The sequence below is a fragment of the Neomonachus schauinslandi genome, chromosome 11 (genome assembly GCF_002201575.2).
Source record: "Neomonachus schauinslandi chromosome 11, ASM220157v2, whole genome shotgun sequence".
NCBI lineage: Eukaryota > Metazoa > Chordata > Mammalia > Carnivora > Phocidae > Neomonachus > Neomonachus schauinslandi.
The window spans coordinates 94926877-94948946 of NC_058413.1; the positions used below are offsets into that span (position 1 = coordinate 94926877).

General features: G+C 57.0%; 1 protein-coding gene across 1 annotated transcript; it reads right to left on the reverse strand.

Moving 5' to 3' along the window:
- Positions 1 to 5993: 5993 nt before the first annotated feature.
- OAF (out at first homolog) lies at positions 5994 to 22063 on the reverse strand (the record flags this gene model as incomplete). The annotated part of the gene is made up of 4 exons (XM_021696626.2): positions 5994 to 6320; positions 7446 to 7626; positions 8511 to 8645; positions 21869 to 22063. Coding segments are annotated over 4 exons (768 nt in total), but the record flags the coding sequence as incomplete, so codon positions are not given.
- Positions 22064 to 22070: the final 7 nt, after the last annotated feature.

Below are 22070 nucleotides of genomic sequence, written 5' to 3' on the forward strand. Positions count from 1 at the left end.
ATAAAGCCACTGTTTCTGGGGAGTGGACCAGAGAGGACAAGGGAGTCAGGGCACTGAGCTATTCCCTGCCCCTGATATCCCTAATGTTGAGTCCCCAACCCCGGACACGGCCCCCCAATACCAAGCCTTCGCTCACCTCTACAGGTGAACGTTCTGAAAAAAAGTAATGATACGGATTTGATTTTAAAACAGCATAACAACTATCTTCCAATGAGCTTTTTTGGTCTCGGGGACTGCATTGGGCCTGGGTCTGGCCACTCTGATGACACCTTCAGCAGAACCCTGCCTCAGTCCTTTCCGGACTCTCTGGGTCTACTTCAGCCCAGGTAAGCCTCCAGGTCCACCCGCTCGCTCGGGGCAAGTCTAAGGCCAGCGCGCCCTCTTGCGGTGATCGGGGGGCGTGTGCCCTGGGCTCGAGCATCCTGACTTGCAAGACTGGAGACATCTCACGGCTGTGGTGCCCTGAGTGTCCCCTCCGTGGCTGGGGGGCTTTTGGGTGAGGGCCCCAGTGCCAGGCATGGCGGAGATATTGAATCTTGGTTTCAGAGTGCTGTTGGATCTTTGGTCCGCGCTCCCCATCAAATGGGGAGTTTGCCATGGAACCCCAGTTTGAGTCAGCCAGCCTTAGCCCAATCAATGCAGTGACAGGAGTCCTGGCCTTGTCTGGTGGCCATCCTGTTGCTGGACAGCTCTGCTGGTTAAAATATCCTACCTCCCACAGTGCCCTCCAGGGCTTCTGAGCTACACCCCGACACATAGAAGGTCAGCGGCCATTCCCCCATTCATCCATTCAGAGAGTGTAGTGAGTACCCACTGGTGCTGTGCGTTAAGCTAGGGGCTGGAAACGTATTGGAGACTGACCCTGTCCTCAGGAAGCTCACAGCCTGGTGATGCTCGCGGAGCGGGGAACAGGGAAGGCAAGTCCCTGATACTGGAGCATGTCCTCTAACTGAAAAATGGAGGGGTGCTATGGGGGCCTGCTGTGGAGCATGACCTACCGAAATCTGGGGGTGGGCACCAGGAAGAGCTTCTTCGAGGACCAGACTTCCGAGCTGGGACCCCCAGCAGAGGGGAAGGAAGTGGGAGCAGGCGTCAGCAGTACCAGCGAAGGCCGGCAGATGCGTGGGACGCCGGAGTCCCTGAAGCAGTGGAGACGACATCCCAGAGCGCCAGAAGCAGGAAAGCCCGGGTGAGGGAGGGCCTGATTGAGTGGGAGTAGTTCACTGGTGTCAGGAACAGACGTCTTGCTACTATGGATTGCAGCACAGCCTTGAGTCGAGGCAGCAAGGTTGGGAATTGCTGAGGAAGAGGACGTTGGCAAGAAGCGTGACTGAAGACACAGGGAGAAATAGGGCAGAGGTGGAGAGGGACCTGGGGATGAGGTGTTTGTTATTCTGTTTTTGAGGTGGGAAAGATTTAAACCCTCTCAGGGCTGATGGGAAGAAGGCAGGAAAGAGGAGTGGGAGAGAGTGAGGCGACAGTTTCCCCAGGGAGGAGGGGGGGAGGGCTGGAATTCAGAGCCCTGGGGTCTGGAGAGAGGGGGGCACCTCCCGCACCATCACGGCAGGAGGGGATCAGGAAAGGCCTGTGGGCATGCGGGCCCAGCAGAGATGGGGCGGTCTGTGCCCGCTTCCCATGACACAGGAGAGGGGGAGCCACGAGTGGAGTGGGCCCTCATCCCGCCTCTCCCTGCTCAGGAGTCAGGACATTCCCTCAGCCCGACCCACAGCCGGAGCCACGGCCGAGGCGGGCAGCGGGTCACCGCAGGGGAGGTGGACACCACACCCGCCGGGCCTGGGGCCTGAGGTAGCTTGTGATGCGCCTTCATTCCCTCGCTCCATCTGAACCCCACTCCCCGCCGAGGCCGGGCTCTTCTCCAAGGAGAAGGGATGCACTGAGTCCCTGCCACGTGAGCCTGTGTTTTCCTTCACCTCCCTTTTGCTTTCTTCCTTCCCACTGTCCATTCTTTTGGGTCCCCAGCCCGGACTGCCATCTGAGCAGTCAGGGTCTCTGCGGGGAAACAGAATCAATGCAACACGAGGAACGCCTTTAATGAAGGTGCTGCTGATTCACGGAGGTGCGAGCAGGATTAAGGGAACCAGGGACTCAGGACGCTGAGAGGCTGGGGCTGAAGAGGCAGGAGGAGGAAATTGTGTCCTAGGAGCCCAAGGAGGTCTGGAGCTTGGAGGAAGGAAGCCAGGGCAGAGGTGTGGTCCAGAAGCAGCAAGGAGCAGGGATATATGCCTGGAAATTCCTCTCGTCCTGCCCTCTGATCTCTGGTGCTTCTCACTGGCTGAGCCCGAGGTAAACGGGCCCAGGTGAGACCGATCCACAGGTTGGTGTCCTGGGGCACAGAGCAGAGCAGAGGAGTGTAGGGAATGAATTGGGGGGGGGCGGGCAAACTGGAACAACCAGCAGGGCTACCTACCTGTTACCTGGCTTCAGTCAATAGTTGAGATCTGAGAGGAAACCCCAGAATGCTTTATTTAATGTTTCTCAAGGTCAAAATGGCCAACACCGTACACTAAGATCAAGTGATAACAGGTGTGATGTTTCATTTCCCATGTCAGTTTGACTAGGCCATGGTGCCCAGTTGTTTGGTCTAACACGAGTCCAGATGCTGCTGTGAAGGTATTTTTGTGGATGTGATTAACATCTACAATCAGTTGGCTTTAGAGAGATTGATTGCCCTTGATAATGTGGGTGGGCCTCATCCAATCAGTTGAAGACACTGATAGCAAAAAGTGAGGTTTCCCCAAGAAGGAATTCTGCTTCAAGACTGTAACAGAAATCCTGTCTGAATTTCCAGACAATTGACCTGCCCTGCAGATTTCAGACTCAGGACGGCAACATCCACTTTTGCCTAAGCTGCCAGCATTTTGGAGTTTCTAGACCCCACAATCACGTGAACTAATTCCTTACTATAAATCTCTCTCTCTGTGTATCCTATTGGTTCTCTTTCTAGAGAACCCCGACTGATGCAGCAGGAATGTGGGGAAACGGACCTCTCATGCACTTGCTGGTGAGGGTGTAAATTGGGACTGCCCCACGTGGAGGGCAGCTCGTCAGTCTCTACCAAGTACTGGGCTTTGCAGCGCTCCGTGTTTAGCATTTCTCTACAGCATGGCTTGGAAGAGCCAGTCACGGACAATTCGATTGTCCCCCAGTGCCACATGCCTAACAATACGAGGTAGAATGCCAGGCCCGCAAGGACACACTGATCGCCGGGTCTGGAAGCCCTTCGAGGCGGCCGCCTCCTTGCAGATGAGGAACTGGGGGCTGGTGACGGGCGTGACGTACCCTAGATTGCACACAGCTCAGACGAGGCCGGTACCCCCATTCCTCACAGGCATCGTTACCCTCAAGCTTTGCTTCTTGGGAGAGGTCCTTGCCCTATTTTTTCCAGGCTCCTTGGTGGCTCAAATCACCACATCTAGGTTCCAGGACAAGACTTTCATTGACTAAGGTTGCAGAGAGAGGAGCCTGAAGAAAACCCATGGAACATACGGCAAGGCCCAGCCCAGGCTGGGGTGATCCTGCCAGGGAGCGCCTGGTACCGCTTGTGGTTCTCTGGCTTGAAGAGGCTCCCATGAGACCCAGGGTCCTGGCCTCCCACCCGGAGCCCTGCTTACCTTGGCCAAAGGGACCAAGCAGGAGCCTGCTCCTGCCGACTCCAGTCACAGGGGACCGGTGTGCGTACCCCCATATATTCAGTGCTTGCTACTGCAGGACTGCCCCCCCAGTGGGGGCTGCACACCTCATACTGCGCCCCCTCTCCCCACCCCGCGGGTGGGGTGAGCTGTGCTCTCTAGGGTTCTAGGGGGCCAGACTGATAAACCCATTAGGGTTAGTAGGTATGTGTGGAGTAAGAAGGCTGAGGGTTGGATCCCAAGGGTACTCTAACTAGCTGTCTGACCTTGGGCAAGTCACATAATTTTACTGGTGAGCCACATCCATAAAGTGTCACAGAACTGATGCTACAAACGAGCCGATGAGCTACTTGATAGGAAGGCGCTTCGTCAACTCGGAAGCACCAGAGAAAAGCGCGGTGGACCCGGAGCAGCTACGTCGGGGACCATCTTCCTTGTAGATACGTTACCTCCCCCGAGGGTTTTCACAGTGCACAAAGGCCTCCTTAGGAAAGTAAAGCCTTATCCGGGTGTTTCTCAAATAGCTGACCCTGGACATGTTTTTAATGAGCTGCGCTCCTGAGTGATTCTGAGGTACACAGAACCCTGAGACCCTTGCCAGACAAGTGACTGTGGTGGTGGCATTGGAGGGACCTGAGAGCGAAGGGGTGGGCAGGGAGGGGGGAGGGTCGCTTGGAATGAGCGGGAGTGTGGGCTTTGCCTGAGTGTGACATCAGCCTGAAGTTTCAGGGAATCTTAATTCTCATCCCCATGCCCTAAGACCAGGCAGGGTAGTCTGTGGTGGCAGGGTCCAGAAGCCCCCTCATGGCAGGGACAGGCAGGCTGGGAGGTGCTAGTTATTCCCAAGGAAGATTAGAAAAGCACTCTTCAAAAAACAGCCTTATTTTTGACCATTTGAAAGTGAGTAAGAAAAGTATATGACCTGGGGAGCCCACCCCCAGCAAATAAGGCACATATAAGGTGGGAGGTGGGAGGTGCCTTCTCCAAGCAATCTCCTCTCTTTATACTGGGAGGTACTTATGATGTGAAGAGGCCTTCAAGAGGTCTGGTTTAGCTGTCTCAGGTTTACAGGTGAGGAAATGTCTGCTCTTTTCACTAACGATATTAATAACAGCGAATACAGTGAGCACTATGTGCTGGGCACTCCACGTGTATGAACCCACGTCAGTCTCACAGTTAAGCTCATTTTATAGCTGAGAGAGCTGAGGCACAGAGAGGTAAAGTAACTTGACCCAAGACTGCACAGGAAATAAGAAGCAAGGCCAGGATTTGAACCCTGGAAGTCTGGTTCTGGAGTTTATGCCTTATTTCTTACCTTAATCTAGCTTATGCTGATTACTGTCTGACTTGCTCATCTATGTATGCCTCTTCTTCTTAAGTGCAGTTTTGTCTTATCCTTCCTTAATATGCACACCCCCCCCTCCCCCATCCTCTCCCCTCCCAGCTGCCCAATGGCTGAGCACACAGCAGGTGCTTTAGAAGGTGTCCCAAGCCCGGTCACCGGTAGAGTAATGGAACCCTTCTGACACCAGGTGGCAGCATTGGCCAAGAGTTCTCACAGAACTCTGCATTGGGCGCTGTCAGTCAAATAAAAATTTAAACTTTTATTTCTGGTACAAATGATAAATACTTTGCATTAAAAATCTGGAATTCAAGTTTTCCTCATACTTCATGCTCCCTCCCTGCCCCAGAGCCTTACAAAAATATTTCCGTCTGGGGGGGCACGCTGGTGCCCGCTGTCTCGACAGAGTCTGGGTCTGGGGGACAGAGTCTGGGTCTGGGGAAAGGCACGCGTGGTTTCGTCTCAGGGCTGGGAGGTCCTCACCTGCCCCAGCGCTGGAGCCAGCGATGACAAGAATGCGCTGTGATCTGGTGTAGGGGCTATGGCAACGTCCCCGACAGCCCCCTCTCTGGGGCAGGGATCCCCTTGGTGTTGGGCATGTGATGGTGCAGAGGGGCCGGCTCCTTCCAGACGGGCGAGTCGGGGGGTGGGGTGGTGTGGGGGCGGGGGGAGGTCGGCATCCCAGGCATAGACACCTTCTAGGGTCTAAGCCTTCAAAGAGTTAAGTAGAATCACGGGCCATCACATTTTGGTTGCTTGAAAGAGAACACTTCAGGGGAGACTAAGGGGAGGAGGGCAAATCTGGAGAGCCCCCTTCCCTCTGTCCCCAAGGGAGGCACGGGCTGGGAGCGGGGGCTGCCTTCACGAGTTAACCCCTGCCGTGCCACACCCCTGTTCACAGTCTAGCATGATGGGGCCAGAGGCTCCGGGGAAGAAGGGAGAAGGGCAATAAGGCCTCAGTGGGGGAGGGGGTGCTGCCACCCCCTCTGGAGGCTGGGGGAAGCGCGGTGGACCCGGAGCAGCTACTCAGGGACCACCCCCGGCGCCCCTGCCCCGGCGCCCCTGCCCCGGCTAGGACTCCTCGTCCCAGAGACACAGCTGCTTCTGGGGCACATAGAAGTCGAAAGTGTAGCTCTTCTGGCAGCTGCGGATGCCGCACTTGTAGGGGGCCGGCCGGTCGCGGCTGTGGCAGTATTTGAGCAGGCAGGGGTACCAGGCCAGGCTCAGGCCGTAGCGACAGACGCACGGCTTCCCGCTGTCCGCCACCTGCCCGCAGCGCGGCGGCTCCGAGGCCTCGGGCAGAGCCTCAAACACGGAGCTGTCCACACCTGGCAGAGAGGGGCAGGGTCAGCGGCGGGGAGAGAGCGGGAGCACCCCCCCTGCACCCCTCATGGCCTCTCGGGGCCTCCCGTCAACCCCAGCAGCTAAGTCTGGGCCCGGAGGGGTGGAGCGATCTCCCTGAGGTCACGGAATAAGGACGGAGAGAGAAGGGAACCTGGGCTGTCTGACTTCAAGGCCTCCACGTGGCGCACGCTGCCGCCCGCGCTTAGACACCTCGCTGAACTAGAATGCGACGGGATGAGTGGGAAGTCAAGGGCAGCTGCTTCAAGGAGGTGGTTGCGAGGAGGGCCAGCACGAACGTCCCGGGATGTCAGCGTGGCCAGGGCACAGGCGGGGGTGCTGGAGGGAGATGGCAGTGACCTGGTCTCTGGCCACGGGAGGGACCGGCCTCGGGGGTGGGGTGGGGACGGTATCAGACTTGCACCGCAGTGTGGGGTGCAGCTCACCGGGGAGCGCTGTGTGCGGAGGGCAGGACCACAGCTCTGTTGGCCATTTCAAAATCCAGGGGTGCCCTGGGAGGGGCAGGCACTTGCCTAGTGCTCAGCCGGCTGGGCAGAAGGACCAGAGACCTGGACTGGTAACCGTGCCATCTCCCTGTGCCCTCTCCACGGAGGACCTGAGGACAGTCCTGGGAACGCCAGCAGTAAAGGCACACGGGCCGAAAGGCAGGGAGCACACAGGGATGGGGGGGCGCTCAGGGATCGTGGGGGAGACATGCTGGCACCAGGGGAGGCACGGAAGAACGGAGAGGCGCTGACTTCCGAGGGGGGCGGCAGACATGGGTGGGTAGGAACGGGTGTCTTTGGGCCCCACCCAGACCCTGCTACCTGGGCCTCCCTCCATGAGGTCCCACCTGTGTTCTCACTAAGGGAAGGAACGAGGTAGGTGCTGCCCGGGTATCTCCCTCCAGGGGGCCTAGCAAGTCACAGTTCTGTGTGTCTACCCGGAAAGGGTCACTCCTCTCACTGAAGAGGCACACAGGCACCCCTTCCTCCAGGAAGCCTGCCCTGACCAATCCCAGCCCGGTTGAGGGGTCCCTCCTCTGATCTCCCGTATGTCATGACTCTCTATCACGGGCCCGGCGATGCCGCCATGCGTGGCACCCCGCTGACCTTGCTCCAGCCAGAACCGGACGTCCTCCTGGCGGGTGTAGATGCTATCAGCGGCCTCGGCACACACATTGCGGAGATGGGGACTCAGCAGGCCCCCCTGGCTGAAGTTGACGGCGATGTCCATGTGCAAGTGCTCCGGGCCCCGTACCTCCTCCGCCTGCCTCACCGCCCGTGGGTTCTTCTGTGTGGAGAGGAAGAGCCACTCCCACCTGGCCCCAGAATGTTCTCTGCCCATCCCTCGCCTGATGCCTGAGTGTCAGTCCAGCCGAGGCAGGTCGCCTGGAGCAGGCTGGCAGTCAAGGGCCACTAAGCATCGCCTCTAACTGGTGGAGAAACCAATGCTCAGGGCACAGCCAAACCTTTCCAGCTGGTCACTGGCTGATGTCTGGGGGCTGATGGGGAATTCTGACAGTGGCTGGTGGGCAGCCAGGCAAGCTGTCCCAGGGCAGAGGACTTCTGGGGTCCTAGACTTTCCAACATGCAGGGAGCGGGGTCTCTGGAAAGGGCCTAGAGCAGGCCGAGCTGGAGAGTTTAGGGAACTTAGGTGAGGCTGGGGAGAGGCTCAGGGTCCAGGAAGGGATGGGGCACAGGCCAACAGGCTGAAGCATTCTGAATACTGCATGCATTAGCTCATTTAATTCCCAGAAATTCTCATTTTTCAATAAGAAAATAGAGGCTTTGCAGGCGAGGTCGCTCCTGCAACGTCCCCTGGATGAAGAGTGGTGTCGCTGGGGCTGAAGGCAGATTTGACCTCAGAGTCCAAGCCCCCAGCCTCCACCATAAAGGGGGAGGAGCTGAGATTAGGGGACTGGAGGGATCTGGCAGTTGGGGGGTCCGTGCAGATTATCGATCTGGGGTGTTGGGGTTAGGTTTGGCCTGGGGCAAAATCAGGGGATGGGGAGTACAGGGTGAGGGTAGGGTGCCAGGGATGAGGGCCAGGGTGGGTCAGGTGCTGGGTGGGAGACTGAGGCTGGGGTAGGGTCCGGGCTTGGAGCCAGGCTGGCTGCAGGGCTGGGGGCTCTGGGGCAAGAGCTGGGCCAGGGCAGGCCTGAGGCAAGCACTCACCTGTCGAAGCTTGGCCATGGCCTCACTGGGGATGATCTCATTGTGGTGCAGCCGGGTGACAAAGCAGAGCGCCTGGAACTGACTCTGCCCCTTCTCCAGCTCCCCCAGGATCAAGGCTCGGAAGATCTTCACATCCTGATGGGAAAGGGCAGGAGGATGGGGACAAGCTGGAGTGGGTGGGGCCCCCCTCCCAGCCCACCCAGGGCTCTGCTCAGGCCTCGGACAGGACGCAGGCCTGGACCCTGCCCTGCAATGGACATTTCCCTCCCGCTGGTCTAAGAATTTTTATCTTTTCCATTTAAACCCATGACTTAAAAGAAAGCACACACCCCAGATGTTCCAAAACCTCCTGGAAAATTCACATAGTGAACCACTAAAAAGCTTTTCAAAACAGAGCTGTTTATAAGTATAGAACTTCGCCTTAAAAGAAACAGCACTTTTTTGGGGTGCCTGGTTCATTCACAGCTGATGCGGCCCCTTGGTGGCACACCCCTGTGGCACCCACATCAGGGTGGGTCACAGGCGCTATAAACTACCTGACCAGGGCCTAATAGGGGAAGGGCTGAACTTCTTACAAGGATAGATTCCAGAGTTTCTCTCACAGACATTCTTATTCGGGAGGCCCAGAAATTGGTGCTCCTCAAAAATGCCTCAGTACTTCCGATCTGCCAGACTCCAGAGGGCACAGGACAGGGCTCAGGGCAGACGCAGCTCAGGCTGGCTACAGCTGTTGCCAGCTTCTGGCCTGAGGGAGCTGGGATGGCTCACCTTTCTCCTCCCCTCCCCACTTCCCCTTTCCCCACCGGCTTACTAATGGCATTACCAGCAGGCCAATGGCTCCTTTCTGTTACTCACTCATTGCATGAATGGGGAAGACTAGAGGGGAGCAGAGGAAGAAGGGAGAGGGGGCCGCAGGGCAGGATGGGATCCCCCTCCCAATCTGGCTGCTGGAAGCCTGTGCTCTGACCCACCTGCACTCAAGGTAACCCCTGCTCTCACCCAACTCTGTGCCTTGGCTAACTGCTCCCAGTGAGAAATCAGCAGGTCCCGGTCAAAAGGGGTCTAAATCTGCCAAGACCCCCCGGCCAGGGAGGCACCCTGGCCATAATGACCATGCCCCTCTAGAAACCCAACGGCCCTGCCTTGGCACTGAGCATAGACAGCCCTGCGTAGCTATTCATCTTCCAATGTACATGCCCTGGCTTCGCCCACTAAAAGAGCCCGCATTCACGAAGGGCTTACTGAGCGCCTGCTAGAGTACAAGTGCTCCGAAACAGGGGCTGAGGGCCTGCAAGGCAGTGAGGGGCAGCTGCACCCCAACTCTGCAACGTATAACCAAGCCCCAGACATATCTTCCAGCTTCTGTAAGCCTCACTTGTAAGACAGGGACACTGGGCGATTTATCCAGACCCCGACTCAATGCTCAGCAGGTGCTCGCTGTGGTGTATCTCCTCCCTGCAGGTGCTCGGGGCCAGTGAGTGCCACACACCCCCCCCCCGCCCCCCGCCCCCTGCACTGGTGAAGTCCCTTGCCTCCACAAGGACTTTTCTCTTGCTTCCTTCTACTATAAATGATCTCTAGGACAAGGAGGTGTGGACATGTATGGGAAGATTTCCCATCTAATAGTGCAGAAATGGAAACCGAGGCCCAGCTAGTGAGAATGGTCCCATGAGGGTTTTGTTGATGCCAGACTCATGGGGAAGGTGAATCAGAGCTCGGGTGAACCCCAGCTTCCTCTCAACAGGAAATCCGTTCTTGGGCCATGAGGCTGGCATCTCCTCGCCCTGCCAGCCTGGGCCACCCAATCTTCCATTCGCTCAGGTCGGCTGAGAAGACACTGGAGGCTAGTCCACTAGTGTATTTTCCACTCGGGGCTCACTTCCTGCCACGTGAGACCTGATACCAGACTTCCCCTCCGAGGGCTTGAGTCAGCCGGGTATCCCTGGCAGGACCCCGGGGCAGGAGCCAACGTCTACTTCCCGGGGATTTTCAGCAATGACTCTTCAAAAAAGAACCTTATCTAGAATAGTCACAGCGTCTTCTCCAAAACCACAGCTATGTGCCATACCCTGCGGTCTCTTTGCTCAGAGATATCACCTGCCCACCGTTAAGAGAAAGCTTTTGAACTCTTGGACCAGGCCGGAGGATAAAAAAAAAAACCCACCTGTTCTGAGTCTTTCCCTGACTCTATTATATTAAACAACAATGTTGGCGACAACAGCAAAATGATACCAAAATGGGAATCTGATGGGGGCGAAGAGAGGGACTGAGGATTTCTCATTGAGAGAGAAGACTGACTTGTGGAGGGCAAAGATTTATTGAAGTTTATAACTGGAAGGGACAAGTCATTGTTATTATGAGTCAAAAAGGATGTATTGTCCTGTTTAAAATCTTTACAACTATAGGAGGTAGGGAGGATGATTATTACTTAGTTGGGAATGGGTTACTTGCTCAAGGTCATGGGACTAGGAGGAAATGTGGCTGGAATTTTAACCCTGGGCAGTCTGACTCCAAAGCCTGCGCTCTCTCAACCACAAGGTCCCCACTGCCTCCCAGATGTCCTTGATGCCTAGCTCAAGCAACTGAGAGGCAGGGTGGGCCGCCTTTGGCCACACAGCTGGCAAGTGGCAGGGCCAGGAACAGAATTCAGTTCCCTCTTCCAGCCATGCCTAGAAGTCCTGTGCAGACCTGCCCTGCGAGTGTGGCAGCTGACATTCACAGTTCGGCGTGACTAACAAGAACCAGCGTCTGACACAGACAGGAGGGTGACATGGGGCCGGGCCACCCTCCTACTCCACCTGCCTGCCTACCTGCCCACAACCTCTGCGGACCCCACATTCTCCAGTCTTCCTGGTCCTATTTCTCTAGAAAAACCACCTTCCACTTGCTGACCCCTGGAAGGGAGTGGGCACCCCTAGCTTCTGGATGAACTTGGCTCCATCATCCTGACCAGGGTCCTTCCTACCTTCTACTCTCTACACCTCCAACTAACTGCCAAGGTGCCAGAGGCCCCTTTCCCTCCAGCACAAAGGGCAGGGGGAGAGGTCTGCCTGCTTCAGCAAACATCTGGCCCGATGCTAGGCCCAGGCCAAAAGGAAGCCTGGCTCCCAAGCTTCCTCCTCGCCCAAGAGTGCCCTGGGATGAGTCACCTGGATGTGGCCTAATGCCCAAGGCAGATGGCACAGCTGGAGATGTCAGGGTGCTGGAGGCAGGTTTCTCAGGTCCAGGACTCAGGCTAGGATGCCCGAGATGGAAGTTTCTATAAGGCTCCTGCTCGCATGAGCTCCCAGGAACCTCCAGCCCACCGGGAGTGGGCCACCAGGAAGACGCGGAGCATGGGACACCAGGGCGGCCACCTGAGTGTCAGGGTGTGGCGCATGCGCCATGGAGATCGTGAGCAGTGGCTGAAGTCCTCTGTGGTTTTAAGTCAGGAGTAGGTAGGTTGCCGGACAGCACAGTGATTATAAGCTCGGGCTCTGGCGTCCGCACCACCCATGTTCAATGCTGGCTTTGCTGGTATTAGCCATGTAACCTCGGGGGAGCTCACCTCCCTGTACCTTAGTTTCCACATCTGTTAAACGAGTTAAACTCACAATACCTACACCTCCGGGGATTATTGTAAGGAAAAAAGTCAGTGAAAGGTCTCAGAACAGAGTGGGCTGAGCCCTTTGTCTATTACTGTTGCAATCTCTGGCCTTGCTCCAACTGTGATCTACTGCAGACCTGTAGAAGCAGGAGCAAAGACCGTTCTCCTCAAGATGCACCTGAGGCCCAGAGAGGTCAGGGGACTCCTCTGGGGCTTGTAGGGAATCAGCAAATCCATGGGAGAGCACTGATTAGCATTACCCGGGGCAGAGCCTTCACAGGCACCAGGCTGGGTGGGAAAATGGCCAAGACCAAGGCCGAGGCCCCTGTCTTCAAGGGGCTTCATGGAGATGCTGCCCCTCCTACAACAGTCAGTGAACCACATAAGGCCTGGGGTGGAGGTTTATGGGGGACAAGTGCTATGGGGCAAAGGATGGATGAAGGGGCATTTGTTGTTCCCTTAAGGATGGGACTGGGAGGCGGCGAAGGAGGGAAGACTTCTCCAGAGTGAGGGACACTTCAGGGGTCCCTGATAGTCAAAGGATAGGGGGTACTTTCTAGCAAAGAGAGAGAACTGAATTTACAGAAGACAGGGAAATGTGAGGCTCTCATAACATCCCCACCCAATCTGTCCCTCCACGTTGTCACTGATCTGCCTAATGCCATTCAGAAGCTCCTTTTGCCCTCGCCCTAAAGTGTACCCTCCCAAGGCTGGCATCCGCTTCCAGTAACAGCCCCTCTTGCACTCCCTGAGCACTGAACTAAAGAGCTGGCAATTCCCAGAATGAGCAGTTCCCAGCCTTGTGCCTGACCCTGAGCTGATTCCTCTGCTGGACATGCCCTCTCTCCCTATGCCTACCATCTCTCAGGGCTCGGTTCACATGCATCCCCTCCTCTGGCCTGTCCTCCCAATGTTGCCCTCACCAACCCACCAGCAGACTCAGTCGGCCCCGGCTCCTAACCTCTACAGCACGAATCCCACTGTGTAACCACCTCTTGCCTTATCTTCCAGACTCAGCTCCGTGAGGCTGGGAAAGTAAGGATCTTATTTTTTTTTTTTTAAGATTTTATTTATTTATTTGTCAGAGAGAGAGAGAGAGAGAGCGAGCACAAGCAGGGGGAGAGGCAGAGGGAGAAGCAGGCTCCCTGCTGAGGAAGAAGCCCGATACGGGACTTGATCCCAGGACCCTGGGATCATGACCTGAGCCGAAGGCAGATGCTTAACAGACTGAGCCACCCAGGTGTCCTCTGGGAAAGTATCTTATTTGCAGTGACTCCCCGCCCCCTAGAACACAGCAGGTGCTCAACAAGTGCCTGGTAAGGAGCACACAAACAAGAGCATGGAAGCATCCTGAGCAAACCACCTGAGACAGGATGGGGCAAGGGAGGGCAGAGTGATCAAAGGAAGAGGCTGGTACGAGAGGCAGAGCAGCGGGCCTGAGTCCAGCCAAGGAGTCTGAGCTTCAGCTAGCAGATCCCCCGAAGTCGCTGGACTTCGTGGGTGGGTTCTGAGCTGGATCCGAAACATGAGTTGTGCTGGTCCAGTGTGCACCTGATTTAAATGCCTTCATAGAGGACCCCATCCTCGTGTGGCATCTTCTGCCCCGGCAACAAGTCATCCAGGCCCCGCCTGAGATCTGCTCCTGGTTCAAGGGCAGAGACTAGACCCGACTTAGGCAGTAACCTCAGGGTCTGGCCCAGAGCCGGAACTCAACACTCAGTAGCTGAGTGAATGCCCGCCTGCATGTGCGCTCTGGGGCCTCTATCGGCTGGCTCGCCTCCAGCAAGAAGACTGGTAGTTCTACCACTGCTATTTTGGCTTTCAGCAGGTTCAGGGGATCATTTAGTTCATGACCCAGTGAGGTTCCGGCTGGGGAAGTGACCTTCACAAGTCAGGCGGCTGCAGAGCCAGGATCAGCAGCCCGGACCTCCTGACTCACAGTCCAGGGATCCTTATGCTCCTCCGGGCCCCCCCTCCCACCCCCGTCAGCCCCTGTCCACATATCTTCCTTCTCTGTGTTCACCCCCTGCCAGGCTGCACTTCTGAGATCCACTGCATCTCAGGGAGAGAAGTCTGTGCTGGCCCAGGCAGGCTGGGGCTCGGGGTGAACACCTAGGAGGACAGCGGACAGGTGCCTTGGGACAGGCAGGGGCCCAGCCCTCTGCCCTGGACCGACAGACATCTTGTGCCAGGCCCAGGTGCAGCCTGGCTGGCCAGAGGCCCCAGGGGAAGCTTACTGCTCGGAGGGGGAGCACTGCACAGAGCCCCTGGAGTTCAGCGGGGATGACCGTGGAGCCGGCACCCTGCCCTCCGCTGCCCACTTCCAGCCTCGCAGAAGATGCGGGCCGCTGCTGGGGTTTTATGTTACAGCCCAGCGCAATCCTAACTGCTTTCCAAACCTGCTTTCCCCCATTCACAGGCCACACATCTATCATCTTCCTGGCGCGCTTGCTGCTTCCCGAACAATCTCTTTCACACACAGCTGCTCCCGTCTCTCCCCGGCCCCCACGGTTGCTCACGGAGCACGCTGCCTCCCTCGGTGTCCCCCGTGGAGCCTCCACGTCACCCCTTTCTCCAAGCTTCACCCACTCCCTCATACACCCTCTCAGCCACGTCGAACAAGGTCCTCACAATGCTGTCCCACTCAGCCCCCTCCTCCCGAGAGCCCGCCTGCTCTCTCAGCCCAGCCCTCCAGCATGGGGTGCCCAAAACTAAGGGGGCCGGGGTGGGGAGCCGCCCCGTCCCTCACTGCCCTCTGGGACACCCAGGCAGGGGGCCTTCTCTAGGGTTCTCGCCGAGCACCACATCCCCCACTGCTCCCTGCTCCCGGACAGCCGGCACTGTCCCTGGGAATGTGCCCTGCCATCTTTGTCCCCTTCCTCTCCCAGCAAAAAGCGCATGATTCTGAGGCCCGGGCCGAGCCAATCTAAATATTTATCCCTCTGCTCCTGGCTGGAGCTGCTTCATGGCTAGAGAAGGGGCCAGTTTTGTGGGGCTGTGGCCATGAAGAGAGGCAGCCAGGAACCAGCACTCTCCTAACCCCATGCTGGCGGCCCCGTGGCAGACATGGGAGCACCTTGGTGACTCTGCCCAATCCCCCTGAGCAGGAACAGGGGTGAACGGAGTCAACCCAAAGCCAGGCCAAGCCCATTCCCAGACCGGTGCCCTGGGACTTAGGCTGGCCCCATTAGGGGCGCCTGTATACCCTCAGGGCTAGTCCTGGGACAAAAGCTTCTTGTTAAGGGGGTATTAGCGCAGCCACCAGCCATGAGCAGCGGCCCCCTGAGCCCCCAGTTCTCTGTCAGCCAAATTGCAAAGGTCACTACTGTTCCAACTGCCCCAGGGAACAATGTGAGGCTTTATGTGGATCAACTGCGCCCCACTGTCCCGCTGACTCAGGGCTCCTAGGATGGGCTCCCGACTTCTCCCTCACCCAGATCCCCAGCCCCAACGCCTCCCTTGCTCCCTGCCCTTTATTGGAATGCGCAAGTGGCCACTGCTTAAACACTTGCCAACCTAAGGGATGGAAGCTCCTAATGATGCTCTGGCCCCTAGAGCGGAAATAAAGGTGCCGGAAGGATGTGCTTCCCGGCGAGGAAGGAGAGCTGGGGCGGGGTGGGGGGGGGCTGCCTGGGCCCTGGCTGGCACCGCTACTTGACTCCTCACGTGCCTCCGCTGGCCTCCGCTTGGCGACAGCCTCTTAGAATTCACCGCTCACCAGCCTGTGAGCATCATGCTATTGTCTCCGTCCTGCCTGTGCCGCGTCTGAGCCTGGGGCACAGAGAGGGTGAGCGGCCCGTCCAGGCGCACGGCTGGTAAAGGGCAGACAAACGTACACAGTGAGTACTCAGGGGTCTCTGTGAGATCTCTTACAAACCGCCCCCGCACCCCCACCTCTCCAGAGGAAGAATCTCTGGCACAAAGCTCCCAAGGGGTCAATACTCACATCCACTGGGGGTTATGGGCTCGGGGGGAAGGGGTCCAGCCCAAGTCTGTACAGAGGATTCTGCATTAAGGTTTTCTGTCAAACTCCTTGCCTTTCCTCTCCTCTATTCCGGTTTCTTCAGTCTTCTGGAAGGAGCCTTCTTATGGTACGGCCCGCACAATCATGATACAGTGGAAGGATACCTGGATCCGAATCCTGAATCATTAGCTACTTGATCTTGTCAGAGTTACTTTGTAGCTCTGAGCCTCATTTTGCATATCTGCAAAACGGGGGCAACACCTGCCTCACAATGCAGCGGGGAGAATCGGATGAGGCTGTGCATCAAAGCAACCAACAGCATGTGACTTGAGTGACCTCTCAGTGCATGAGATCCGGGGATGTGCATTTCCCATCACAAGGCTGCACCCTGTCTTCCTGGGAACAGGAGTCTGTCCTGAGTTTTTCTACAACCATTACCGCCCCTGCTTCTCTGTAGCTTGGGCAGCCTGGTAGGGAAGAACCCCAGTCTGCCTCTCCCCATCTTACTTCTAGTAGCCACTCCTCTCTTGGTCCAAGGGGCAGTCTTCATTGCCTGATCCAGGATCTTTGGCTAGGACTCCCCCTGGACATTGGCATTGAAGGGTGGGAGATGCTTGCCAAACTCCAGGGAGCACATCTGCATCTTCAGGCAGGCCCAATGATCCCTGATCCATGGAGGAATTCCTCAGACATGGCAGAAGGACCACTGTTAGATCCAAGGGCCCCACGGACATGAGCCAGGTCTTTCCATCTGGTGACTTCTCATAAACTCCTATGAGGAAATGCTCTGGACTCCAGAAATGTCTGGGCCTCTCCTGAAAGCATCTCTGTTGCCCTCTGTTCCCCAAGAAGACAACCCATCCATCACACGCCTGTGTTCCAAACTGCTACATTTCAGGGACCTCACAGAGACAGGGGAGGGGGAGACTGGTGTCTAAAAGCTTCTCCTGTCTGACCTCTGTGTGATGTGACAATCCTGTTATAATAAACAGCCTCCGGCACCCGGCGCAGTCATTTGCACATTCCACATCTTCCAGACGGCTTCCCACGCTGCTCCCCCACCCCAACCAGGAGCCCCCAAGGCAGGGACTCTGGCGCTCTCTGGACTGTTCCTTCCTCTGACTCCCACTCACCCACTGGTGCTTAGGCCAGGGCATGGAGGGCTCACGTTTCCACTCCTTCTGGGTCCTTCAGAGTGACCTTGGGCTGACCCACACCACCATATGGCTCCCCTTATCTTGGCTCCAGCTCACAGCCCCTCAGGATCCCTCCCGCCGCACTTCTGGAGTCTGTGGTTCCTTCCTCCCACCACCCCCCATTGTACCCACCACCCCAAAACAGTTGCACATGACTTTCCCCTATCTTTCAGCCCCACCCTAGCCATCCGGTCAGCACCAAACCACGCCGCCTGGAACACGACTCATCCCCTCCTCCAGCTTTTGGACATTCAGACTCGGGGTAAAGGGGAAAGAGAACTTGGACAGGGACACGAGCTTGCGGGGGGGACCAAGAGGGTTGATGGACAAAAAGCCAGCTTAGAGCCTGGGGGGTGGTGATGTGCCTGGTGTTAGATATGCCCAGTGAGTATGCACATACGGGTATAATTACACACACAGGGTCCGGCTTATAAAGGAGAGTATTGCCTGTTGGGTGCGTATTATGAATTACAGTGTGTGTACTGAGGGCATGTGGAATTAGGCCTAACGCCGATCCGCTGCTTCAAACACATTAGGGTTATTGTGCGTAGAATGACAGGTTGCAAAGAGGTGAGTGAGTGTGGGCTCTACCTTCATTTAACAGCCTAACCCGGGCCCTCCTCCAAGTCCCCTCCCTGGAGCAGCCACGCCAGTGGTTCCCAAACTCACTGCCCACTGGAATCCCCGGGGCCTCTTGAAAAATACTGTTGCCCTCAGAGATCAGATTTCATTGCTGTGGAGGGAAGCCCAGGCATTGGGAGTTTCCAGAGCAATCCAGGTGATTCTAATGGGCATCAAAGTTTGGGAGCCCCTGAGCCATGGCACTTCTTTTTGAAACCTCAGCTCCGTCTGCCTGATGGTCAGCAGCCTTGGGACAGGGCGCGCAGTGACACATGACAGTGACTGATAGCTCCAAGCTACTTGCGGAGTTTATAATCCTTGCCTGGGCTCCGGGCTATGTGTCCTACAGCGAGCCGATTACTCTCAATGCTCTTACTGCCTCACCGCCTACAGGTCCAGCGTGGCCATGTGGAGAGAGCCAGACGGTGCTAGAACCCTGCCTCTTGGAGGAGGTGAACAGAGAGAGGGGGCTGAGGGGGGGAGCTGGGATGGGCCAGACCCGGGGCTGGGATGGGTCCAGCCCAGGGGCACTCCCCACAGTCCTGTGTATTTGGCAGGACAGGAACGATGGTTCTGGGCTCGGAGGGGCTGGCCAGCAATTGAGGAGTGTGACAGTTAATTTTATGTGTCAACTTGACTGCATGAATGGATGTCCAGATAGCTGGTAAAACATTACTGCTGGGTGTACCTGTGAGGGTGTTTCCAGAAGAGACGAACATTTCAATTGGCAGAACGAGTAAAAAAGATGGCCCTCCTCAGTGTGAGGGGCATAATCCCGTCTGGTGAGGGTGTGGACAAAACAGAAAGCAGAGGAAGGGCAAGCGTGCTGTCGGCCTGAGCTGGGACGTCCACGTTCTGCCCTCAGACACTGGTGCACCTGGTTCTCAGGCCTTCAGACTCAGACTGGAACCAAGCCGCCAGCTTCCCTGGGCCTCCAGCCGGCAAACGGCAGATCGCAGGACTTCTGAGCCTCCAAAATCATGTGAGCCAATCTCTTGCCATAAATTTCTCTCTATATCTCTTGCTCTATGTTCTATTGTTTCTGTTTCTCTGGAGAGCTCCAATACATGGTGCTTCAAGGAAAAGGTTATGATGAGGGGCTCAAGGCACCCTGAGCACCTTGAGTCAGTGCTGACTTTGTGTGTGACTCTGGGTCCATCCTTCAACCGCTCTGAGTCCAAGCTCAGCAGGGAGAAGCCACGATGTGGGCAACGATTAGGAAAGTTAGCGGCCTTCTATTTCTCAAGCACTTAGCACAGCAACAAACGCCTAGTGGGTATTTCAGACGTATTACCTGATTAGTTCTCTTGAAAGCCATGGCTTGGTACCATCATCGCCCCCATTTTACAGATGAAGAAATGAAGGCCTGCAGAGATCAAGTACCTTGCCCAGGTTAAACCAGGTCTGTTCACTTCAGCCTGGACTGTCTCCCAAAGGTGGGAAAAGGGCAATGGTCACTATTCCTAAGTAGACTTGGGACTTTTGCCAAAGCACCCCAAATGTGTTTGGTACATAAAAGAAACACAACGCCCAAGATTTCTTGGAAACAGGAAAAATCGTTCCTTCCGGATAGAACCTTGTGCAAATCTGCCAAAGACCGTGGGGCACGAGGAAGCCTTGGGAACTAAGTGAGCCACAGGAGAGGTGAGCCACCTCAGAAGGATCTGCATATAAAAGCTGCTCTGGCCAGTGTAGACAGTGGCCTGGGGCAGGGGTGAAGGCTATTCTGCTCCGCAACAGGCCAGGTGAGCAACCCGGAGCTGGGGAGACTGCAAAGAGCTGCTTCCCTTTCTGCACCTTCCACCCCCGATTCCTGCCCTTGCTGGTGAAATCGGAGATGCCAGGGAGGGTGTGAAATGCCAGCTTCTGGGGCAGAGGCTAACCTGAAAAGCAGACTTTGGAAACCTGGGTGGAGGTTTGAACCACTGCAGGGATTAAAATGGGGCTCTGGCAATCCACTCCAAATGGATTCTCTAACTGGGCCGTCTGCCCCCCAACAATACTCTCAGCTCCAGGCCCCAGTCCTCCACCTCACTGCCACAGGGGCTCTCCCCTCTCCTTGCCTGCAGGGTAGAGCAATAAACTCGTTCATGCTGCAGCCAGGGGTTATAAAAGCTCAGCCCTACCCATTGTGCCCTAGCCACAGCCTGGGAGAGGTCCCAGGAATGGGGAAGCCTCTCTCCAGGGTTCCAGATGCCATAGAACAATGGGCAGGGGGCAGGAAATTAGGAGACTCTCGGCTGGGCCAGAGGCTCGCTCTCAAGGACAAAGGGCTTCGATGGAGGGTTCAAGGGGAAGATTAGACCACTGCCTCTTGAGGGGTCCAGCCACTGTTGGGATTTCCCAGGAGAAGAACACACGTGACAAAGTTCGCCTGGCGTATGGGCGTGGGGAGGCAGGAGGTGTTCTGGCCCTGTCAGCTTCCCTCTCTCCACACTCAAAGCTGCCCTTCCAGGCCCCTGCCTGAATGGGAGAACCTAGCTTGTGCCTGCCCAGTAAGGATGGGCTAGAAAGTCTTCCCACCTGTGACCACCCCCCACACTCCCACGGTCCACCTATGTCCCATGTCGGTGATAACTCAGTAGTTTGGGGACAGATCAGCAGTCAAGCCCTATCTCCACTGTCCACTGGATCGCCCCACGCCCCCACCCTGGCCCATGCTCTCTATGGCAGTTTTGCTGGGTCCCTAGCTGACTCCCCAAAGTCTGCCCCCTCTCCTCTCAAGCTCGCATTCTCTAAGGGGGAGGAGGGAGAGGTGGCTTGGGCCAGCCTCTACAGCCCTGAGCTTCTCCAGCTGTCCAGTTATCTAACTGTCCCCGCCTCTCCAGTCCCCCAGAGACAGGGCCTCTTTTTTAGCAGAAAAGGGGCTGGGTGTGTGTGTGTGTGTGTATGTGTGTGTAGATCCCTTTGAGTACCTACACCTCACCCACCCTCTTTCCTTCCAGAATTTCTGCTGTGTGTGTGTGTGTGTGTGTGTGTGTGTATAGATCAGGAGACTCCCTTTGAGTACCCACACCTCACCCACCCTTTTTCCTTCCAGAATTCCTGCTGCTGGGTCACTGTTAGTCCCTCGCTAGCCTTCCAGGCCCATTTGCTGATAACGCCCCAGTTCCTCCACTGCCTCCCCCATCCCCAGCAACCTTGGGGGCCAGGTCCACCTTCCAGTCCTTCCACAAGGTTCCCTCTGGTTCCTTACACACACCCTGAGTAGAGGCTGGTTTCTGTCCCCCTTCCTGCAATCTGGGCCAAACCACGGAGGTTGGCCAGCTGTCCTGCCAGGCAGGGTAAGGAGTGGCAGCTCTCGAGAGAGTGGGGACCTCATGTGGGGCCTCTCCCCAGGTCCTCCTTTTGCAAGCTTTCCAGCCTTCCAGACCAAAGAGGAGAGGTAGCTTCTCCTTGGCTCCGGAGGGACAGGGGACAATCAGCTCTTACCCCACGCCCTGCCCCACCCCCCACCCCCCATGTCTCCACTCTAGGAAAGTGAAACAGGAGAGTTGGTTTATGGACTCCAAAATGTCAGGGCTGAGAGGCCTGGAGCCACCGCACTGACCTGTACAGAGGTGAAAAAGGAAGCCCAGAGAAGGAACGGGACTTCCCAAGATCACAGGGCAAGAACCCAGGATCTCTGATTGCTAGCCCAGGACTTTCTCCTCTAGAGCACAGGGAAATTGCCCCAAGAAGGGAGTCAGCACCTGGAGGGCCCTGGGAGATCTGGAAGAGAAGTGGGCAAAGGGCTGGTCGGGGAGTGGGAGTGAGAAGGGGCCTGGGAACCCCGAGCAAAGGGGTGAAAGGCTGGAGGGGGCGGCGGCAGAACTCCCCGGGGCAGAATGAAAGGGCCGGGCGCTGGGGGAGCCTGCACAGGGGTGTAGAGAAGAGCCTGACGACCTGACCCTGGCTAAGCCGTGTGCCCCTCCCGGCGGCCCGCCTTCCACCTGCAGGCCTCAGTGCGCTCGGGCTCCCAGGTCCCGCCGGGCGAGCGAGGGTGCCTCACCTTCTTGAAGTCGGCGGTGAAGGAGACGAGGGTGCCGTCGGGCTTGCGCAGCTCGAGGCTGATGCTGTCGGCGTCGCTGTCCGCCTGCAGGCTCTCCTCGGTGACCTGGCCGTCGGGCAGCCGCACGCGGACCCGCAGCTCGGCCGGCGCGCCCGGCCCCGCGCCCACGCCGCGCGGCGCCCCCAGCAGCAGCACGAGCAGC